This window comes from Strongylocentrotus purpuratus, unplaced genomic scaffold (assembly GCF_000002235.5).
Source record: "Strongylocentrotus purpuratus isolate Spur 01 unplaced genomic scaffold, Spur_5.0 spur5_contig_814, whole genome shotgun sequence".
NCBI lineage: Eukaryota > Metazoa > Echinodermata > Echinoidea > Camarodonta > Strongylocentrotidae > Strongylocentrotus > Strongylocentrotus purpuratus.
In genome coordinates, this window is record NW_022145518.1 from 272,734 (window position 1) to 296,294 (window position 23,561).

The 23,561-nt window shown below is 38.2% G+C and overlaps 1 protein-coding gene across 1 annotated transcript; it reads left to right on the top strand.

Annotated features, from left to right (window-relative positions):
• Positions 1-306: 306 nt before the first annotated feature.
• On the top strand, positions 307-12,285 carry LOC586490 (aqualysin-1). Its single transcript, XM_030978740.1, has 9 exons — positions 307-345; positions 2,133-2,257; positions 2,980-3,117; positions 3,707-3,833; positions 4,198-4,304; positions 5,402-5,543; positions 6,896-7,080; positions 8,622-8,793; positions 11,271-12,285. The coding sequence occupies exons 2-9, from the start codon at positions 2,147-2,149 to the stop codon at positions 11,402-11,404; spliced, it is 1,116 nt and encodes a 371-aa protein (XP_030834600.1). The 5' UTR covers positions 307-345; positions 2,133-2,146; the 3' UTR covers positions 11,405-12,285.
• The last annotated feature ends 11,276 nt before the right edge of the window (positions 12,286-23,561 follow it).

Consider the following 23,561-nt stretch of genomic DNA (forward strand, 5'->3'; position numbering starts at 1 on the left):
TAGGCCCCTCCTCCTCCTCATCATGGATGTAAGGCTTCACTGACCCTTATACGTACATTTCACAGAAAAAACAACAAGAAACAAGAGAAACCTTTTGTTATATGTGTATGGGACAGTGTAGAAACAAAAACAGATATCAAGAGACATGCGTCATCCCAATTTTTATATCATAATAGTTCTACTATCAGATCAAAAATCTATTTTAAAATTCATCTTATTTGTTTTCTCGATATTGAATCATCTGGTGGGTTCCCAACGTTTAAAATGAACTTGATGGGACCCTTTATTAATTGGATGAAAGGAAGAGTCATCATTCTCATCATCGCTTGGCTGTTTGGAAGGAAGGTAAGTCCTAGACGACGCTTTTCATCTTACTTTGTCATTCTTCGATTGAATAATGTTCAGTGAATTAGATCACTTTAGACAATTATCAGAGCAGCTTTAAAGTGCGCATCATAAGAAAAACACCCTCAGCTTTGGTAGCTCCTCACGAAAGAATGTCGTATGTTACCTTGAGTGGGGTTTTCATGATAAAGAATAATTATCTTCTATATCAAAATCCGCTTGTACAAAGTTTGGGCTGCAGGAAGCGTAATGTGTGTCAAAAGCCAATTATGTTTGTGTTAATTCTTCTGACAACAATAACCTAGCTTTAATTTTTTTTTAAATCTGTTTTGTGCATTAGATAAGCTATCTTATTCATGTTACCCCAAGCTCAAATATTTCTAAATAAAATTATATTGACGCAATCCTGGCTTCCTCCTCATTCAGTGTACATTGATTCAGTTTCAATGGATGGAGCTCATTTTGGACGCCCTATGTCAGAACAATGTCATAGGATAAACGATTTGCAGGCTTATCAAAGAAGAATTAAGACTAAAATATTACTTAAATTCCCCCCCCCCCCCCGGGGGGGGGGGGGGACTTAGATTTGGTTAGGACGGGTGTGCAGAATACATCATAATAAATATGTACATGTATCATTGGAGAGAATACGAGTTACACTTTAGTATACAAATAATACGTTTTTGCGAGTGCATTGGTAAATATGCAATGCACGCAGGTTAAATATAAAAGTAGGATAATGAGTGAGACTTGTCGAGTTCATTGTCTGTCTCATTGTGACTTTACCCAATGCAGTGCATATCACTAATGCACGAGCTAAACACATGTATTATTTGTTTTATAAGATGGGTCTACAATATGAGTATAAAGTCGAGAAATTGACGGTTATCACCAACATTTTTTTTTATTTATTTATTATTTTTTTTTGGGGGGGGGGGTACTCGGCACTTCTGTCTAGACACCCCTGTCTCTTTACAGATAAATACCATCATTTCTTTTTCAAAACTATACACTCTTCAAAACCTGTGTGATGCGCGTGAAGGCTTGGGAAGCGAGAGTGTGTGTCTCAGAGAGAAAAAAAAAACATTCGGACAAACATCACTGGCAGTGCGTTGGCCTCTTTTTAGTTTGGATTCTTATTTAGTAGAACAAGGACGATAGCTATATGAAAAAGACATGGATAGAAAATCCACCAACAGTGGATGTCAATGATATGCATTATCACAGTGTAGAAACTAAAAGTTGATATAATTATGTGCAAGAGACGTGAACCCCTTTCTCCCCAGAGTGCCCGCAATATGCTGCTCACAAACGGTTTCAACCTCGATTTAAAATAGTAATCCTCTTCTTTATTCCTCTAAACGCTTCATTGGTTCCTGTTGACGGAATAATAATATACCACAGGCTCACCCCCTCCAAAAAAGAAGATAATACTAACACGAATGATAATAATATGATTTATCAAAAACGTTCAATTGTTGATACAAAAACACCGTGTAAAACCTTTAGATATGACAGAGAACATCTAAAAAATATTCTACTCAAAATTGTAATAATTATTATATAGTCAATAATGATGATTATAAACGATTCAACAATTTGACAATTAAATATCCGTTCAGATTTGCGGGGCGGATCCAGGATTCTGCATGAAAGGTGGCACATTTTGGGGGTACCAGACTTTTTGGTTTGCCAGACTTAGTCTTAAAGAGGCACGTGCCCCCATGCAGTCCCTTGATCCGCCACTTCCGTTGGCTTGTTCATTCCTTGTCATTAATTAATTATAGACTGACCATACAAGATGAAATTCCTATTGCTGCTTACCCTGGCCGTGGCCGCTTACGCTGCTCAAGCCCCGTTCTACGACGCTGGTGAAAACGGCGTAAAGGGACGTTACATCGTCGTTCTGCAGGTAACAATATTATCTACATTCTTCACAATTTTGATGTCAAGTTTTCAAGCGGTTGTGGTGTGTTGAATTTTAAAAGATGCAGTAGAAAATAAAAGAAGCTACTTTTAATAAGTCAGTAGAATTTAGAGTTAAATATCTTATCTCAAAGTTTAAATCTCAAACACATTATTACAGAGTAAGTAAAAAGGGATTCCAAATATGCTTAAGCGATGGGAATACAAATTCGTTAGACACAGTTGCAGAACATTACTGTCATACGCCTATATAAGGAACCTCAAAGTAAACAACAAAGTAAAAGTTTCCAAAGGATTCCAACATATAGATGGCACAAATGCTGCTATGTATATGGCAGCTCATATTCAATTGCTAGTTATTATTGCTGATAATAATTGTCTTTCCCCTCCCATCGTGCATTTATTCTTGAGCAAGCTTTTCGTGTAACGTAATTCTTCCTCTTACTGAAAAAATGAATATTTTTATCATAACTATTAAGTTAGACTGCAACTGAATATATAGCATTTCTTTATCTGTGAATGGTGAAAACATTTTTTGTTTTTGTTTTGTGAAACAGATTGTATCGGTTTCCATTGTCATTTAGTTACTCTACTCAATTTATTTAACGACAGCGTTTTGACATATTTCTGATCAATGTATGTGCAAATATTTATATGGATAACACTTATTTATCCTTTTTATTTATGAAAATTCCATTCATTTCACAGGATGGTGTAGATATCGACGCAACTTTAGAGCGTTTAATGACCCGTGTAGCTACATCTGGTCTCTTCGCTTCTATCAAATCGAAAATATCTCTCATCAATGCCTTCGTATCCGTTGTTCCCGAAGGAGGCCTTGATATTGTAAGAATTACCTTTGGTTTTTGTTTTTGTTTTTTACTACTTCTCTTCTTCATCATCTTCGTTATTATTTATGTCTTTATCTATTTCTTTTCCGCCTCTACCCCCTCCTTTCCTTTTTACTTTCTTCTTAGTTTTCCCTTTCTTCTACTATTTGTTATGGTTCTCTCTTTCTTCTCGTTCTTATTCCCCTCCTTGTTCTTCTCCTCCCCTCCTCCTCCTCCTCCTCCTCCTCCTCCTCCTTATCCTTCTTCCTGTTTGTTGTTCCTCTTTTTCTCCTTTTCTTCTTTTCCTTCCTTTTCTTTTGATTAAGATAATCACAGCGTTAATATTTTAGCTAGTTTCCATAAAAGTGTGCTTATGTTGCATCGATTGCACTTTAACAGGTTTTTTGTTGCCAAATGCCAAAATGTAATATTCTAGTTCCTCTGACTGTATCATGATGATAAAGTTTTATTCATTTAATGAAAATAGGAACATCAGAACCAAGTACAGTCTACACTGGCCACCATTTCTGTCTCCATTGGGTGGCCTTAATAGACAGGATTGACTGTTCATGATTTTGAGGAACAATATTATGGTCACCTTTCAGTTGCGTTCCCTGCCTGGTGTTGCCTATGTAGAGGAAGATGAGATCATCAAAGCTGACGCTGTCGAATGGGGTCTTGATCGCATCGACCAGAGAAATCTCCCTCTCGACGGGAAAATGGACATCGGTGGTTAGTCAAATATATACATATAATATATATATATTCATCTTCTTCCTCCTCCGCCCTCTACCAAATGCAATTTATTTGCATAAAAATCATGTTCATAAATGAATATGTAAAACAATGTGAATACAAAGTATTATTTTATCCATCTTTGTTATATTCTGCATGGTAATGAATTCATATATTGTGTATAATCCATTGTAACGTATATTGATATCTTTCATTCTGCTTCATTCATAGGGTTTTGTTTTTAGCTTATTTATGATTTTCTTATATTCATGCCCCCAAAATATCTTATCATGATAACTGACTATTTCAGGGACAATGTTAATTTGATAAAAAAAATATAATTTGTTAACCTTGTTTGCAGGCACTGGTGCTGGAGCTCATGTTTACGTAATCGACTCTGGTATCTATACAGACCATAACGACTTTGGTGGCCGTGCTAGTGTTGCTGCAGACTTCATAGGTGGAGATGTTAGTAGACGACGGTTATTTATTTCATTCATTTCTTTCATTTTACTGTTTTGTTGTGGGCCTATATCTGTTTCTTTTTAATCTTAACCTAATGCTGTTCACAGTAGTATTTGTTTTAATTGTATAGGAATAGAAGGAGTAGACATAGTAGTAGTATTCGTCGTCATCGTCGTAGTGGCAGTAGTAGTCTTATGTAGTCAGGGCCATAGTCAGGGCTCGAGCTATTTTGCACAAAGAGTAATGATTTGATTACGGTCAGATGAGCATCCAGTGGTCCGCTTTAGGGTCCTTGGTGGTGTACAGGGGGCGGAGCCCCCGTAAGCTCAAGGGTTTTAAGCATTAAATAACGTCAGAGAAGCATATTCTGATACCTCAATTCTTTCTCTCTTTCTTTCTTTTTCTCTTTAACATACTTTTTCAAAAAATGAGGGGGCTCGAGCCCCCAAGCCCCGCCGTTCTACAGGCCCTGACATGATTAAGGCTTCTTAAAAAGCATATTTTTGCCTGACTGTAAATTTGGGAATTTGTAATTTTCCAACGAACGCATAACAAATAATATTTTACAAAAGAAATTGAGAAAACATACCGGAAAATCATGTCATTTCAGTAACATTTGTAAATCACCGATACCGAATTAGAATTAAACCACGTTTGAAATTTATTTGGAGGGCAACTGCCCCCCCCCCCCCCATCAGTACGCCAGTGTTCAGGGGCTCATGTATTCTCACCCCTATAATTAAAAAAACACACACGCTTTCCCATCCTCTCACAATATATCCACGATATGCGCGTATCGCATAAAATCCTCCATTGATAAATATAGGGGCATGATGAATGTTTTAATACCTGTTTACTTTCCTTTTCTTTGAATGGAATTAATTTTTATGTGATTCAATTCATGCTTTATTATTTGTTATTTTTTTTGGGTTAAAAAATACAAACCTTTTTTTACTCCTTTTCTCCTGATTTTTTCCGAAGGGTGGGGGCGTGGTTGTTTTTTTTGCGCCCCTCGCTTCCGGCGCCTATGCCTCGATTGCTTATTAGATAATCTAATAAATTGAGATAAACATATCACCACCATGATTCTTCTATTCTAGGGGCAAGATTGCAATGGACATGGAACCCACTGTGCCGGTACTGCTGTAGGTAATACATATGGTGTTGCTAAAAAGGCCTCCGTCTACGCACTCCGTACCCTCTCTTGCAGTGGCTCTGGCTATAAATCTGACAGCATCTCAGGTAAAAACACCTTGCCAAAAAGTTCGGAAAGTCCCGCTTATTGGATTTCATTCAGGGGGGGGGGGGGTCTCCAACGCCGGAAAATCCCGCGGAAGGGGGTTCAGAAATGTTGGCAGCCCTGAGATAGGGGGTGCCTACAACGGGAGGGAACAGGCATGCTCGTACCCTAAATAAGTGGGGGGTGGGGGTAAAATATGGGAGATTGAGACCACTTTTCCTATGTTTATTTTCTTGTGTCATTGCGCTGAGTGGCGGAAGCCCCCTCCAAATCCCCCCCACAAACAAACAGAAAAGAGAGAGAGAGAGAGAGATAGAGAGAGAGAAAGAGAGTTAACGTTAATTCTGAAGAAGAAAGAGGTGAAAATGAATTGGAAAGGGGAGGACAGTGGGAAGGGGAAGAAAAGAACAAAAGGAAGGAAACAGAGACTAAAATAATTTCCCTTACTGCATTTTAATGAATGGTCGCTCCTTATGGAGACAAGAGTTTAAATTGTAAAAAGAATTGTTCATGTTTATAAGCCTATCTTTTTCTGTGATTAAGTGACTCCCATTACCCTAAGAGCCAGACTCTTTTTAATGAAAAACTTAAAATAATGATGCAAGCATGAACAATTGTTTTTATACTGTCCTGATCAAAACTCTTCCGAATCCAATCCAATCCATAGATATTTGATATAGCGCCTTTTCCTTGCAGTTACAAAGCGCTGGTTATATTATAATGTGGTATGTTATTGATTTACATTATGTTTGTAATGTTCGCATATTCAAACGTTCGTCAAAAAGTACTTCTAGATTTCTAGCACCGAGTGATGGCTTTATGACAAGACTTCTGACAGATACCCCATCTATTTAGTTTGGAATCTGTTTTGAAGATTCCATCCACGAGTATAATCAACACCTGCTTTTATGGTTGAGATGATTTTATATTGAGCAAGTACATGCAGGCCTGAAAGAAAAAGAAATCCGTTTGTCATCTGCGTATAGTCGTTCCAGGGAATTCTTTTGGATAATAGTACAGAATAAATAACGGAGGTCCGAGCCGAGACCTTGAGCTTCCTGGACCCCAAAGAGTATTAAAAGAGCATTGAAGACAGTATCGTCAATTTTGATCCTTTGAATTCATGCGAGATATCATTATCATTGTTATTATTATTGTAATAATTATAATAATAATAATAATTTGGTTGTTATTATTATCATTATTATTATTATTATTATAACTGTAATTGATATTTTTATTATAATTATTATCATTATTACTATTATAATCATTATAATTTCTACTATCATTATGGTTGTTGTTGTTGATATAATTATGATGATTTTCATAAAATTTATCTTATTTTTTTTAGCCCTTAATTGGGTACGCGATAATGGGCAAAAGCCTGGTGTTGTTTCGATGTCCCTCGGTGGCTCCGTGTCGACTTCACAAAATACAGCTGTCAAGAATTGTCGAAATGCCGGCTATGTTGTAGTTGTTTCAGCCGGCAATGACGATGGTGATGCTTGCGACAAGTCACCCGCTTCTGCACCAGAGGTAAATGACTTGATTATTCAGGGGTTGGGAATCCAATTCAGGTGTGACAGGGGGAGAGGGGGAAATGGGGGGGGGGGGTGGGGGTGAGATAATGACATTGAATTTCCCAAGAGGTCATAGTAATGAGAATTTCGTCGCCCCTTTCTAGGCTCTCTCAGAATGGGGGGGGGGGGAGGGGGAGATGGGGGATTCTCGAAATCTTTCCCGCGAGTATTACAATGGGGGGGGGGGGGGCGGGGGCATAGCCTCCCTTGTATTCCTACACGATAATAATGCAGACATTAATAATACGCAACATATCCATCCCGAGGGTGCTCAAGGTTTTCATGTTTTTTTCCACCCTCTATAATTATATAGTAGGGGGCATCAGATCTGCCCTTATTTTCAAACAAAACAGATCTGTTCTATTATACCTCCTCCCTCTCTCACTCTCTCTTCCATCTCTTCTTATTTAGTACATTGTGATTCAGTATTATTCTCATATATTTTTTCGTTTGATATCAGAGGCGGAAGTGAGCTGATAGGAGAATAGAATGGAAAAAAGGCAGGACATACTATGTCGTTTTTAAACAGACTCCTGTTTAGCGGTATATGATACTCTGTACAAGGATGCGAAATGAATAAATAAATATCTGCATTATTATCTTGATAATACCTGATATAAACGTTTGTAATCCAAACAGTTGAATGATCCAACTGAGAAAACCAGAATATCCAATTCCCTTCCTACGCCCCCCCCCCCCCCCTGAAGAACAAACGTGTAAAACACGTGATTTTTAGCTTCTTTTTTTTTTTGGGGGGGGGGGGGGGTACAAATTTTCAAATTTTCGTGGCCCAAAAAAAAAATAATGTGCTCACTACCCCCCCCCCCCCCCCCCCCCCCCCCCCCCCCACTGAGCGACTTTTCGGCCGGCGCGATTTTCAAATTTTCCGGAGCAAAAAAAAAAAAATTGGGCCCCTCCCCTGAGAAATCCTGGATCCGCGCCTGAGGACAACTACCTCCAAGGGAAAACACCCTCTTTGACGACTACCCCCCGGACAACTGCCCCCTATGACAACCATCCTCTAGGACAACTACTCCCCGGACAACTATCCTGGGGGTAGTTGTCTCGGGGTAGTTGTCCGGGGGTAGTTGTCCTAGGGGGTATAGTTGTCCTACGGGGTAGTTGTCCTAGGGATAGTTTTCCGGGGTAGTTGTCCCTGGGGGTAGTCGTCCTAGAGGGTAGTTGTCCCTGGGGGTAGTCCTCTTAGAGGGTGGTTGCCCTATAGGGGGTAGTAATGTTGTTCTAGGGGTAGTTGACTGGGGTGGTTATCCGCCGGGTGGATGTCCAGGGGTATGTGTCTGGATACGGGTTTTCTTCTCTATATTATTTGGTGTAAAATGTTTGACGTGCTTTATACAGTTATAATGTTCCACGCCTTTGCATGTCTTGTATTCTGTTGTATTTACAGTGTACCATATGGACCTTGGTTTTAAAGGTTTACTTCTGCATGTTCATGTGTATGAGTTTGAATAATGATTATGACTTGTGTGTATGTAGGCTATCACCGTGGGTGCCACTGACAGTTCTGACAAAAGATCTTACTTCTCGAACTGGGGCACATGTGTTGATATCTTTGCTCCTGGTTCATCCATCAAAAGTTGCGGTATTAGCTCCAAATATTCCACAAGCACAAAGAGCGGAACCAGCATGTCATGCCCTCATGTTGCAGGTAACGATAAATTATGTAATATTCATAAACATTGTTTCATTGAGGCTACTCCGCGATGAAAAAGCAGAGAGTGGTATATTAGAAAATAGCAATGAGAGCATTATAGTAAGAATTACCCACACGAGGTAACTTTGGACCGTTTCGAAGGTACTGAGTGTATGTGGGTAATTTTAGTAATGCCCGAACAAAATGATGTATATTATTTGTTTTATAAGAGGATATATTATTTGTTTCATAAAATGATGTTTTATAACAGGATTTTACTAACGACCGGTCATTGGTAAAATTACGTGTTAGGCAAAATAAATGCTTGGTCACGTGTACGCTCTCAACCAATCATTTGAATAGGATCCGCTTCATCATTTTATGATATAGATATATTGACTGCTATGATCGCTGTTTCTATAGGCCCCGGCGCGCCTCGGGTCAAATCACGATGTAACGTCCCCGAGAGCCAGTATAAATATATACTTCGAATATTAAAGCAGTCCATCATCTTGTATATACCGAATTCACACAAAAAATCTACAAAAAATTCTTACCTTATTCTTACTTGAGTTACTTGACTTGTTAAAACATCACAACAAATCTGAGACACTGTCTGTAAATCTTCGCTGGAAAGTTGCCTGAATGTTACAATCGTTCAGGAATCGCACCCGCACTGCACTCTTTGTATCCGCGCTCACACAAAGGAACTTTTACACGTGAACCAATGGGGATCTCACCAAAATTTATTTATGCGGCCCGTTAACCGGGGCATGCGGGCATCTCTTAAAAGACTATTGACCGGTAGGCGGGCATGGCTTAACTCACGACTCAAATTTTGACCAATCAGATGGCTAGATTTCTAAAGAGAGGTATATAATATACAGATATTGACTGCTGGTTAGGTGCGTAATATGACATTCTCTTTCACTCTCTCCCTTCCAACTGTCTTTTCAAAACATGGAGCTTGCAAAGCTTGCGGTCTTCGCTCACATTACACTATACTACTTTGAACCTCCACCTATACAGCTAAAAATGTACTACTCGCTTCATGGTAGCCTCACATGCGCTCCTTGGTATTACACTTATGAATAATTTACAATTGCATATTGTTTACTTGTATCGTTATGATTCTACACTGTCGCTCATAAAGGTGGAATATTTTAGTTTTACCCCAATTTATGGAATTATTAAAAAAATTATTTAAAAATAATAGATATAGATAATAGTATAATAAAAATAAAAAAACAGAAAATGCAATAAATTTTCAATAATTTATTGCATTTTACCCCGGTCCCCAACATAAAAAAATCCTCTGGACGGCTTTGCATTATGGCTCAAGGCAAAGGCACACATAATTTTGTTTAATGTTAGGCACCGGGTTAAATGCAATAAATTATTAAAAATTTATTGAATTTTCTGTTGTTTTTTTTAATTTATGGAAACAGCCCCCTACCCCAGCCCCCGCTGCGTACAGTCATGGTTCAGTGACAAAGCAATGGCCCCGTAACTGTGAGGCCCCAGGATCAAAACCGTGTCGATGTGCTATATTAGTGCCCTTTTGTGGGGCATTAATCCTCATTACTGTCATTTATGACTTAAGGGCATAGGTCCCCTAGTTGATAAGCATAGTAGCATACACATGCTTTATCAGTCACGCAAAACACACATTGGCAAATTATTATTCAATAAAATCTGAGAATGTATACTATTATCTAGATCTATTATTTTTTAATTGTTTTTAAAATAATTCCATTAATTGGAATTAAAAAAAAAATATTCTACCTTTATGAGCGACAGTGTATATGGTTTTTAAATCATGTTAATACTTTTGTAAAATTATTGGAAAATTGAGCCCCCCCCCCCCCCCCCCCTGGCTGCGATTCATATTTTTGAATTAATAAACCTTGAATATTATTGGATCACCATTATCACCCGTTATCGAGAATTAAATTCTCGATATCAAAAATAAGTTATTGGTATCAAGCATTATTTATTTTTTTATATCACGAAATAGGATTTAATGTTTAAACGGCTTGCCATGCGATCATGACATGACAGAATCTGACCTGAGGAAAACGCAAGCTTTAAAACCCATAATATCGTTTTCATGTGCTTCTGTTAACATTGGGAGTAAGAGTAATACCATCATGGAACAATAAAGGAGAGAGGAGATTATGTTGATGGTGAGGGTACAAAGGGTCTGTATGGTATTCCATATTAAGTGCTATATAAATCGAGATTATTATATATTATGTTCATTCAATGAAATAAAATTCGAAATTGAATCAACTGTTAATAAAACCCCTTGTCAATAGTCAATACTACGCGTTTGTATTTTACTACCAGCTATCATGTAGCTATTTTCGCAGACGTACTCTTCTAATTATGTTCAGGTAGGTCTTAGAATTGGGTGATTAATGGAAAAAAATGTGAAATAGTTCTGACAATAAACGTAATTTCCTCATGCTACACTGTTATCTTCTCCCCAGGTATTGCTGCGGTAATGTCTGCTTCAGAGAGTGATTCTGAGAAAGTGTACGCTGCTATCATTAGTAACGCTTCCTCGGGCAAGGTTGAAGACCCTGAGACTGGCTCACCCAACCTCCTGGCTTACCTCGATTAAAAAGGAGTTCCAAGAAACGAGATCTTCTTTCAGCGAAAACCTATCAAACAAATATTTTGAATATAGTGAATTTAAACCTAAGCATTTATCCCAGTTGGTAGGGCTATATTGAAGCTCATACACACAGAAAGGATCAATGTTATGGTATTTGGGAATTAATTTTGAACATCTTAATGCATCTTAGGGATAATCACATAACTATTACTCCAATAAGCTGTATTAAAATGGGTGGACATTGTGGTCTGGTCCAGACAATTTGATTCCTTCTGTAGTTCAATGTTCTGCTTTGAGCATTTTCATTTTCGTTGATTTTTTGCTGTTGCTTGGTTAAATGAATAGAATCTCATCTGTAAAGTTTAGAAAATCCTTCATCCTTACTTAGAATATGTCATAACATATCGATGATGGAAAATCCTGACATGAAAATGCTAGATTTGTATTTTTTCTTCTTCTCTATCTCTCTTTAACACAAAATCAAACTGTCGTGGGTTTTAGAGGTTGTTTTCAACGTATGATATTATATCACTCTGGTGCACTCCCTTTCATCAGCGATTAAAGTCGTGATATTATAGAGGTGGAGATGTTGTGGTCCAGTTGATAAGTCTCCAGACTGCCGACAACAAGGTACAGGGTTCAAATCCGTGTTGCAGCACTAATGTTCATTGGCAAGATATTAATCTTCATTGCCACACTTAACCCAGGCGAGGTAAATGGTATTAACAAAAATTAAATCCACGGTCAATGGGCATAATTTTTATTTCACTGGATAAGTACGTTCACTGTAATGGCTCTGATATCAAAGGTGAATTATGATGTAAAACAATTACCACTGCAGCATTCTATAATCAATAAAGAAAACACAATAGCAAGGAAAAACTGAACACTGTCACTGTTTCGTTGTGAGTTACCTTGAATGAAAAGAGAGACGAAAAGAGGGAGAGAGAGAGGGGGAGGGAGAGGGGGAGAGAGAGAGAGAGAGAGGGGGGGGGGGGGGGAGAGGGGGAGAGGAGAAAGAGAGGAACGCAGGAAAAAAGGGTTTTTATAGTCAAAACACGTCGCTAGTTTACCCGTTTCCAAGACCAGTAGCGAAGCGTGTGTCTAGTAAGATCTAGATCTATAGGCGCTGATGTCATGGAGTGGGAATAGGAACAGACTTACTATAGGTAGATGACATGTAAGAGATTAAGGTCATCGGGTGAGGGGAAGAGTGTTGAAATAGTTGTATCATTTCTAAACACCTTGCCTTCCCTTATTCTCTTTGCTTTGTTTCTTCTCTCCTAAGCGATAAAGCCTTCTGACAAAATGGCATACATTATTTTGATGAATATAAAACAGAGGCAGTATGAACAAAAAATCTCAGTAAAGGTCTTCTGGATACTGGTGAAAGGCTCAACTGAACATAACGTCAGCATCAGCATCAACTTGTAAAAATCAACAAAATCGTTATCATCATCATCATCATCACCACATCATCACATAAGCAACTTTGGCGCAAGTCGATTTTTATACTCTCGCAAACAGTGCCTCCTGTTCATCCAAGCGTGATTCGGGATGGGACGCTCTTTCGTGGGATGTATGGTGATTTGCTGTTCATCGATGATTTGTGAAACAGTTAACAGTTTTCTAGGTGTAAACTTTTTTTTTGGCTTACATTTTATATATATATATATATATATATATATATATATAGTACAATAATGCCAGAATGAGACACTGCATTTGATTTTGTCATTTTTTTACACATTTTTACACAATACACGCTTGTTTCTTTAGATCTTCTTCAGATGTTCATTTTATTTCTTACTTTCCAACTTGCTTCATATTTGCTAGTAGATCTGTTTATTTTTAGTACATGTTTATCCGATATTATCATCATCACGTTTTATCTATCAATTTTTGTTAATTGTGTTTAAAATGTAAATGCCCAAAAGAGAGAGAAAGAGAGAGAGAAGGAGAGCAAGAGAGAGAGAGAGAGAGAGAGAGGAAGGGAGGGGTGAGATCAAGGCGATTAATCTTAAAAATACATTATTCAAATCCAGTAGAATGTGGGGCTAGGTGTGGGACAAAGAAGTGCATTAATGGATTGCAAAGAAAACAATTCAAGTGGTTGAAGAAAAAAGCATCCGGGACCCGAGAAAACAATGATCAAATCTGTCTCACAAATTCATTGTGTTGTTGCTGATGACACAACAAACAGAAATAAAAGTAAATCAAAATGATAATTTACAAGTTATGAAGAGATATACAGTAGGTTTATGGTTACACCATGTGAGAGGGGAGGAACCGTAAACCTACTGTATATCCGATCACCATGCAAGTCGATACTTATAAGCATCATTATGAATAGATATATTAAAGAAGCACTCATCGTCCCACAGGAAAATCAAGTCCTGGAAAACATTTTCTTCTGCGTTGGCTCAGATTGCACCCCCCCCCCCCGCCCAAGGTCTAGATACTCATTGTCAGGGCCGGCCCTCCCGGGGGCAGGGGGCATAGTGCCTCACCTTTTCAAGTACCGCCAAAGTGCCCCTTTTTTATATAGAAAAATGCCCATTTAACTTTGACAAGTGCCCCTTTTATTTTGACAAATGCCCCTATTCCTTCGACAAGCTCACATTTTCCTTCGCAATAAGAGTCCATTTTCCATTCATATAAGAACCCTTTTAATCTCTATTTAGTGCCTCATTTCAGATACGACAAGTGCCCCTTCACCTCTGGTAATTTCCTTATTTAAATTCGAGAGGTGCCCCTTTTACTTTGACAAGTGCCCCTTTCCATTTTAGTAACTACCCTCTCTATCTTAGATAAGCGCACCTTACATTTTTACATGTGCTCCTTTTCCTATCTAATAAGTGCCCTTTTCCTAATTATAAATGGAAATGGAAATCAGCTGGTGTTACGGCTTTGTCCTCTGAATATCGTCAACTTCCGGTTAGCTAGTGTTATCGATTTTGCAAAATTGTCGTCTGCTGAACGGACCTTTGTGGCTGGTGTTAATATTTTACGAACAAATGTCATATTCACTAACACTAGCAAGGGCGGGTCTAGTGGGTTAGGGGGTTTAACCCCCCCCCCCCTTGGGTGGCCCCAAAAAAAGGAAAACATATTTTTCTAATTATTTTTTATGTCGGGGGCAAAATGATGCTTTCTACCCCCCCACCCCCCCCCCTCCCCCCCTCTCCCCCCCCCCTCCCCCCTCCCCCCCCCCCCCCCTCCCCCCCCCCCCCCCCCCCCTGAGCGAAATATCGATTTTCGGGAATTTCGGGGAGATTTTTTTCATATTTTTTTAGTGCTCACTACCCTAGATCCGCCCCTGACTAGCTCCTAGGGATTAAGCAAAATCCAGTTCGGTGGTAGTGTTATACCGCACAACAGTCAACGCACGAACGACGCTAGATTGTCTGATGATAAAAATATTTGACACAGGTCCTTTACCATGCGATTCACACATTTTTGTGTGTAAAATTAGTTATTTTATGAGACCAGAGAAATAAGTGTAAATTTAGTCTGTGCTTTTCATGATATCTTTAGTTGTTGTTGTTGTTGTTGTTGTTGTGATTAATGGCGTTTCCATCGTCATTCGATGATTTCCGCCAGACAATGTCAGAGGGCGTAGTTACTGGTCCTCTCTTAGTACTTTTGCTATTGGATCGACGATAGCCTAGTGGCGTTGTGTTTGTGCAATTAACAATGTCAGTAAATTGTAAGTAGTTATTTCTGTGTTGTTATGCAGCTTGTTATTTTAAAGAATTCATTAGGAAGGAAAACGCTTAGAGACTTCGGTGGTAAGCGCTTTATAAGTAACGTTTTTTTTTTCTTAATATTATTATTAAAGGATGAAGTGGTTGAATATTAGTTGCGATCAGTTCATTATAGTTTAAAGCCTCTCTCCGTATAATGAAGCAATTTATACCGAGGAAAGTACCACTGTCACTAATAGATGATATAGCGAAAAGTAATTAATACTCAATTAATACGTAATTAATACGTAATGATGTGTATAGCTGAGCACCACAGTTCGCTGTACCTTCCACTGCATTTAAAAAAGCTACCACCTTTCCTAAATATTCCTCGTTTCCTAGTAAGTGACCTAGATTTGGATTTTTGGTCTTAAGTGCTCTGTACATTCTCCTTCTTTGCCTTTCATATTTTGGACAAGATAATAAAAAGTGCTCAATTGTCTCTATCGTTTGGCATTCTACACATAGTCCAGTGTCGTATTTTCTAATTAAATATTTATAGTAATTCAGGTTACATTTACCAAGCCTGAATTGGTAGATCAATCTTTCATCCTTTCGGTTCAAACCTTTGATTTTAAAAACATTATTTACATTTTGTATTGATGCTATACAAGTGTCTTCCTTTCTCTGCTTTATCCCATAGGCTTTACCACATGGATTTATGATAAATATCTGATTCTCTTATGAACTCACTTTTGCTTTGGTTTACTATTATTCTGGGTTTTTTTTTAAAGCTTGTTTTGCCAGCAAATCAGCTCGTTCGTTTCCTGCTAGGCCGCAGTGGGCTGGTACCCATTCTAGGTTTACATCTATTTTTAATCAGCGTCGTGAATTCAAGTCTGGGCGGTGATAATAATCATAATAATAAAATTGGATTCTTAATAAGAGCGCACGTATCGACCTTGCAAGGTCTCCAAGGCGCTCCAACATTACCCGGCTATGCTAGGCTGCCGATTTCGACACTCACAGCATTTAGGAAGGAATTCCTTCCTACCGGTACCCATTTAACACCTGGGTGGAGAGTGGCAAATGTAGATCAATGTCTTGCCAAAGGACATTAGTGCCACGTTTTTTTTTAGCATTCTTTATTGCATTCATTCAGTACCTGAATAAAGAAATCATACATCTCCATTGATTTACATAACATATCAAAATGTAAAGAAAATTGTATTTCCCTCAGAAATACATAATATAGTTTAATACACAGTACATAATGTCTTCAAATTAATTATACTGAATGAATATTATAGATGAAAGCCTTACGCACAGACAGACAGACAGACACACCACACACGCTCACATACTCAGACACACATACAATCTTACTCCTCCCCCTCGATTACCAAAGCTTCCTAAACTCTACAAATCCCCCCTCCCTTCCCGAACACAGTCAAATCTACAGTCTTTGGAAATCCAGTCTCTTCCTTTTCCTTATGATCAAATTAACTTTTTTTAAAAATGAGTCTCAGAAAGAAGTATTTGCCTCGCCGTCCTTAACTGTGGAAGTTGTTCCATTTTCTGAAGTGAAGTGTTAAAGTGCCTCTCTCCCCGCTAATTCCTTTTCTTCTTGTCTATTTTCTATAATTCTTTTTTTAATTTCTTGAGGAATTGTTTTTTTTTTTATAGTTGAACTATACTTAAACAACGCATATGCTTTGTTAAAAGAATATTGTCATTTAACAGTTGTTCATCTCCCGCATTGGATCCCTTTATCCCGATATGATTTTCTTGCCAGTGTAGATTTTTTAACGCTGATAAACCAAAAAGGTCACCGCAGTCCTTCCAAATATTTGCTTCCTTCTCACAGGTAAAAACAGATGTTCATAAGTCTCTTCGTGTTTATTGCAAAGGAGAAAAGATTGCTCACTGCATATTCGAAAGTGTATAGATTTTTTTTCCTTCATTTTTCATTTCTACACAAAGAAATTTGTACATAATTTATAACATTGTATACAAAATAACAAAATAATCTTCACGTAGGTCTAAATAAATTTGCAATTGAACTTTCCATACAAGGTTTACAAATAAAGTTACATGTTAACAGATGAAAAATATTCACATAAACAAAATTATATTTTCACATTTTAAACAAATCCCAAATAAAGTTTTTACTATTTCCTCGACCAGTTTGCGTATAAATTTTAAATTATTTCTTTTCTTTTCCACAATATTTTGTTTTCCTCTTGTATTTCCTTCAGAGAGAAAAAATGAAGAAGGGTTATGATAATATAAAAAGGGTAAATGATAAAAAAATTTAATAAAAGAGAAAGAGCTAGAGAGCACCTACTACCCCCCCGCCCCACATAACATTTAAACACATATCTTTTCTACTTCTTTTCTTGAAATATTATAAAGTGCCATCAAATCGCAGCCTGCCGAGTTTGTTTCTACATTCTTCTTAATTTGACTCTTATATACCATTTTTGCAGTTAAATATTCAAATGTAAACAATTATTCTAAACTAAAGCCAGTGTGAATTGACTTTCGTAAAGGTTGAACAGTTTGTTCCATTCATAAGGGGCTACTTTATAAATTTTGTTTACTTTATCAATTTCCACTCTGCTCAAACCTAAAATTATAAAATGAGCTTCAGGTTTCAATTCTCCATTTTCATCACAGAAGTCGATATATATATATTAAACAAAGCTTCCTCAAATAAGGTTTGACCTTCTAATTGAATAAAATTATTATTATACAATATTTTATTCCCTCTGTATCTCTCTTCTATTTTAACATATTCTTTCATATCTATCCATGCTTTCAGAAGATTCTGATAAAAAGAAGGTAACGTGAGATTCACTGTATCTCTCCAATAATTGCAATAAAATATTAAATTCCCTCCTATCGGTCTCATTAAATATTTAAAGTATTGTTTCCATTTGATATCATGAGTTCCTGTTACCAAGCCCTTTTATCCGCATTATTCTTTGTGCTATTACAAACAACCTAAAATTCATCATTTTGAGCCCACTCTGCTGATAGTCTAAACTCATTGTACTTCTTTTAATTTTATCTTTACCTCTCCACAAGAAATCATTACTTCCATTTCTTTGTATACCCAGTCTGGAACTGGCATTAGTGATGTTACATATGTCAATATAGAATATCCATATACTTTCATCAATTGAATTTTACCCATTAAAAGTTAAGTCACGGTATTTCCACCACGTCAGTAGTTTATTAATTTTGCTCAATATTTCCTTACAATTCATTTTTGTCTACAAGTGCTGAAAATGAACACCTAATATTTTAACAAGATCTACAAGCTTCCCAAAGGGAAATGTATGATTAGACACCTGTGGGCCCAGGGGCAGAATATATGTCTTATCTTTGTTTAACTTTAATCTTAATATTTATAAAAACCTTCTAAAACATGTTCTATTTCCTTAACTGAAATCATATCTTTGATAAAGATGTGATAATCATCCCGCATACAATACTTGCTTTATTTCTGTATTTCCAAAACTAATTCCTTTTATCAAGTGATTATTTCTAATCATATGAGCTAAAATTTCTATGCATAAAATAAATAAGTATTGAGATAATGGGTCTTCTTGTCTAATTCCTCTTTCAACCTTAAAATAACCTGTTGATGTGTATCCATTCATTACACAACTTTCAGTATTAGTATAAAGTATATTCACCCATTTACAACACAATGGTCCAAACCCAAATGATTTTAAGACTTTGTATATAAAAAAATGAGAAACGGAGTCAAATGCCTTTTTCAAAATCTAAGGCCATCAAAAAAGCATTTTGACTATAAAAAGAAGAATGAAAAATCATATCATCTATTATTCTTATGGCTTCTCCAATGTTTCTATTTTTAACATAGCCAAGTTGATCAGAAGCTACAATATCAGGTAAAATTTCTTGCAATCTCTTTGAAAGTATCTTTGTTAAAATTTTATAATCCACATTTAATAGAGAAGTCGGTCTGTAATTCTTAATAAAGTCTGAATTTTTGTCTTTTTTATGTATCAAGGTGATAACTGCTTGTCTCTGAGAGGCTGGTAATTTAAAAGCTTCATTAATAGATGCAAGGACTAGATCTCCAATTACTGGCCAAAATTTGAGATAAAATTCCTCACTTAAGCCATCATTTCCTGGTGATTTATTTAATTTCATATTTGTTAATATCTCTATCATCATCATCATCAACTTCAGGTGGCGCTGTAAAGCACTGCTGTGGCCTTCACGAGAGCACGCCATGCACTCTTTCACCTGCCATTTGTGTTGCACCTTTCATTCCTTGTCCAGACACTTTCTTTATATCATCAGTCAGTAACAGTGTATATTATCGACTTGCAGTGTACATTGTACATTTAGTATGCAACATCATTCTACTTCTAGCATGGGTAGACATATTCCTCCAGCCATGATCTCATCATGGAAACATCCTGTCATCATGGTCTTCTTGATTATAGCTAGCAAAGGCTTACTGATAATTAAGCCATTCTTTCAGCAGGATATTCATCATGAGTATGAATTTCGCTCATTGGATACCTCTCTCTGCCCTCAAGCAGACGTGCACCTTGTATGCAAATCAAGCAGATTGCTACTCCTTCAAGCATTTCAGAATAAAAGAAATTCAACCAGTGTGCCGAATCGTCGCTCTGCTAGTCACATCGCTATTCTACTACTCTTAAGCGGCCAAGTTTGAACGAAACCCGGGGCCAATAGACACATTCCCATGTGCTATTTGTAATGAGAATGTCACGGACAACGACCAAGCCCTTCTCTGTGATAACTGCAACATGTGGTGCCATATTACATGCAATGGTATTTCTGAGCAATCATATCAAGTCCTCGCCAGACTCAACAGGTTCTCGTTGGTCTGCTGCAGATGTCATAGCATAAATGCAGAAACAGCAGATTCCCTCAGGAGCAATGCCAGTCTCTCCACAAGCAATCAGTTTGAGTCATTAAGCATCAGCGACCCAACCGATGATGCTCAATATCATTGTCAGACGTCAACACCAACTTCAGCGACATCTGGTCATGCATCGAGGCTACCACCACGCCCTCACTTCTCACCATCTAAAACCGCAGGAAGATCCTGAAGGGCGTCATTATCAATTGCAATGGTCTTAAAGGTATTACAAAGTTTTGGGAAATTTTGAAAAATGGGTGGATAGTGATTCTTTACAATTTTGATATATTTGGATGCCCCTGTGGTTGTATTAAAAACACCAGAAATGTTAGCCCCTAAAACACTTCTGCTTTCGAGAAAAATTGAATATAAAGATTTACCGGTGCTCCCGGTAAATTTCGATAAATTTCAAATAGCTCCTACGGCCGTACAATGGTAGCTGAGACCATGAAAATCTCAGAGTATGTAGCTGTGGTATATAATTTCCGAACGACAACAGCTAATCGGTCGATTTTAGTCAATAACCATTGTTTTATAGCTTAATTAATATATTGACCTTGAGAGGGAGCTATTTAACATAAAATGTTTATTATTTACAATTTCATAACTTTAGAGTCAATTTCGACCGCGACAACGATCACTGAATATAGTAGGATCGTATATGCTTCCAATATATTCATTTGAACCAAATTCATGACCCCATACCAAAACTTTGTATTACCTTTAAAGTTCTGCAAAGTACTCTCAATTCCAAGCAATGATTAGTCATCACAAGCCAGATGTGATTTCTTGGTTGCGAATCTAAGCTCGACGAGACAACCCCTACTTACAGTGTATTTCCTAGAAATTACACAGTATTCCGGAAAGATCGAAACGACCGTGGGGGTGGTGAGTCTCTCATCTTAACCAACATTACTGTCCGGAATTCGACTCAAATAGTGAAATCATCTGGTCTAACTTACAATTCACCAACGCAAAGCCATTATTTATAGCAAGCTTTTACCGTCCCCCAGTAACGGAAAGCAAGACCTTGAGGAACTCTAACTCTCCATAGCTAAGGTTATGTCTAAACATAGAAGACGTCACCCTAACATCATCATTGGAGGAGATTTCAATCTTCCAGACATCGACTGGGATCCTGCTCACTGACCAATCCAAACCGTGCGAGCATCCATCAACTTTGCTTGACACCTTATTGGAATTCTCACTGACACAACTGGTAAGGGATGTAACCCATCCTGCGTCTAGTAACATCCTGGATCTTCCTTTGACGTCTAACCCTGGCCTCATTACAGCTGTATCCAATCATCCTGGCATATCAGACCACAACATTGTGTCCTTCGTCCTTTTCAGGAAATCCGAAAACAGCAGCCGTGCCCCTCCCATGAAGATCTACCAATTCCACCGAGCAGACTACCAGATCATTAAAGAAACTGTTGAAAAGTTTCCAATCGATTTCTTCCTTTCATCTCCAGAGCTCAAAACTGTAGATGAGAATTGGAACAGGATAATCTGCGTTCCTCAAGAGGTGTATGGAGGATCTGATACCATCAAAGATGAGCAAATACCGGTGACACCTTCCGTGGATCACCACCGACCTCAAATGAAGGCTCTTTAAGAAAGCCTGTAGAAACCCCAGTACGTCAAAATGGAAGGCTTTCAGACAGCACCGCAACGTGGTAGCGAAACTAGTTCACCAAGCACACCACGATTACGTGAAATATCATAGGGAACAGTCTGCAAGGGAATCCAAAGACCTTTTGGTTCTATGTCAAGCAGTGCCGGACTGAGAATATGGAAATCCCATCGCTTAGATCTGACAAAGGCATCCACGCGACCAACAAAGACAAAGCAGAGTGTCTCAACTCTTTCTTCCACTCAGTATTCACCAACCAACAGGTTTGTCATGCTCGTATGGAAGGTTCCTCAAACTGTCCTGATATTCCAGATAGCAAAATGTTGTGTGGCCCATCTGGATTTATCTGGTTACAACTGGGCTGGCCCACTTGGCCCAGATGGGCCAGCCCATCTATTGCCCACTTGGCCCATTTGGCCCACGTGAAACCCAGATGGGCCCCACAATTGGCCCATCAATATACACAAGGGTTACCTATTGGGCACCAGATGGGCCATGTGGGTTTTATGTGGACCTACCACATGCTATATATGGGTCAAGTGGGTTGTATATGGGCCCCATATGGGCTATAAGCGGGTTTATATATGGGATCCATTTGGGCCAAGTGGGTTTGATCTGGTCCCATATGGGCCAATGTGGTTTTAAATGGGCTTCATATCGTTTAAATGGATTCTATTTTTACCAGTTGAATTCATTTATCCCATTTCAATTTCCAGGGTTACCAGTTGGGTTTAACTGGACCAGTCGTACCATTTGGCACAACTTTCAACCAGTTAAAAGCTCCAATTAGCAAACTTAATTAGTAACTTATCTAGCACTTGTACTAATTAATTTTGCCAATGGCAACAACACATCGTCTAAAATTTCCAATGTAAAGGCATTGGTGTTAAGAAGACTTGGTTAATTTACTGTGAAGAGACATTTCCATATACTTGTATTTTATTGAATCTGTTTAAGATCAAGTTAGTGTTTTTCCTAATTCATGTTTATTTAAATGAAATTCATACAAAGTAGTGAAATGTCCTAAATATTAACAATTTACATTTTGTAGTATTTTCGAAATGAATTGCATATAACTAAATCATCAGTAATTAGGAAATATCCTGTAAATTCAGATAAATTGTAAAAAACATAGATGTTCACGCACCCCATATTCATTATGCAAATTCTGGGATATATTTTGTGGTTTTTGGTGGGAAGGCCCATCTGGTTTACATCTGGTTTTTAGCTGGGCCCGGCCGATGCTCGATGTGCAACTTTCACCACCAAAAGACCCACATGGGGCCCACATGGGGCCCACATGTGTTGGTATACATGTGGGTTTTGGGTGGGAATGCCAATATGGGTTTTTATGGGCCACGTGGGCTCCATATACTTGTGGTTCTGGGTGGGAAGGCCCATCTGGTATACATCTGGTTTTCAGCTGGGCGAAGACAATGTTCGACGTGCGATTTTCACCACCAAAAACCCATATGGGGCCCATATAGGGCCTATATGTGTTAGTACTTGTGGGTTCTGGATGGAATGCCCATCTGGTATACATCTGGTTTTTATATGGGCCACGTGGGCTGCATATACCTGTGGGTTCTTGGTGGGAAGGCCCATCTGGTATACATCTGGTTTTCAGCTGGGCCCAGCCGATGTTCGACGTGCGATTTTCACCACCAAAACCCACATGGGGCCCAAATGGGGCCCATACTTGTGGGTTCTTGGTGGGAAGGCCAACCTGGTATACACCTGGTTTTTAGCTTGGCCCAGCCGATGTTCGACGTGCGATTTTCACCACCAAAAACCCACATGGGGCCCACATGGGGCCCATATGCGTGGGTTCTGGGTGGGAAGGCCCATCTGGTATACATCTGGTTTATGTATGGGCCACGTGGGCTTTAGTCAGCCCATACAAAACCC

Bases quoted from the DNA above. Each gene is read 5' to 3' on its own strand.
- LOC586490 (XM_030978740.1), top strand. From the start codon at position 2,147: ATGAAATTCCTATTGCTGCTTACCCTGGCCGTGGCCGCTTACGCTGCT. The intron at 3,834-4,197 runs GTTAGTCAAATA...CCTTGTTTGCAG, and splicing joins CGGGAAAATGGACATCGGTG to GCACTGGTGCTGGAGCTCAT. The intron at 4,305-5,401 runs GTTAGTAGACGA...CTTCTATTCTAG, and splicing joins CAGACTTCATAGGTGGAGAT to GGGCAAGATTGCAATGGACA.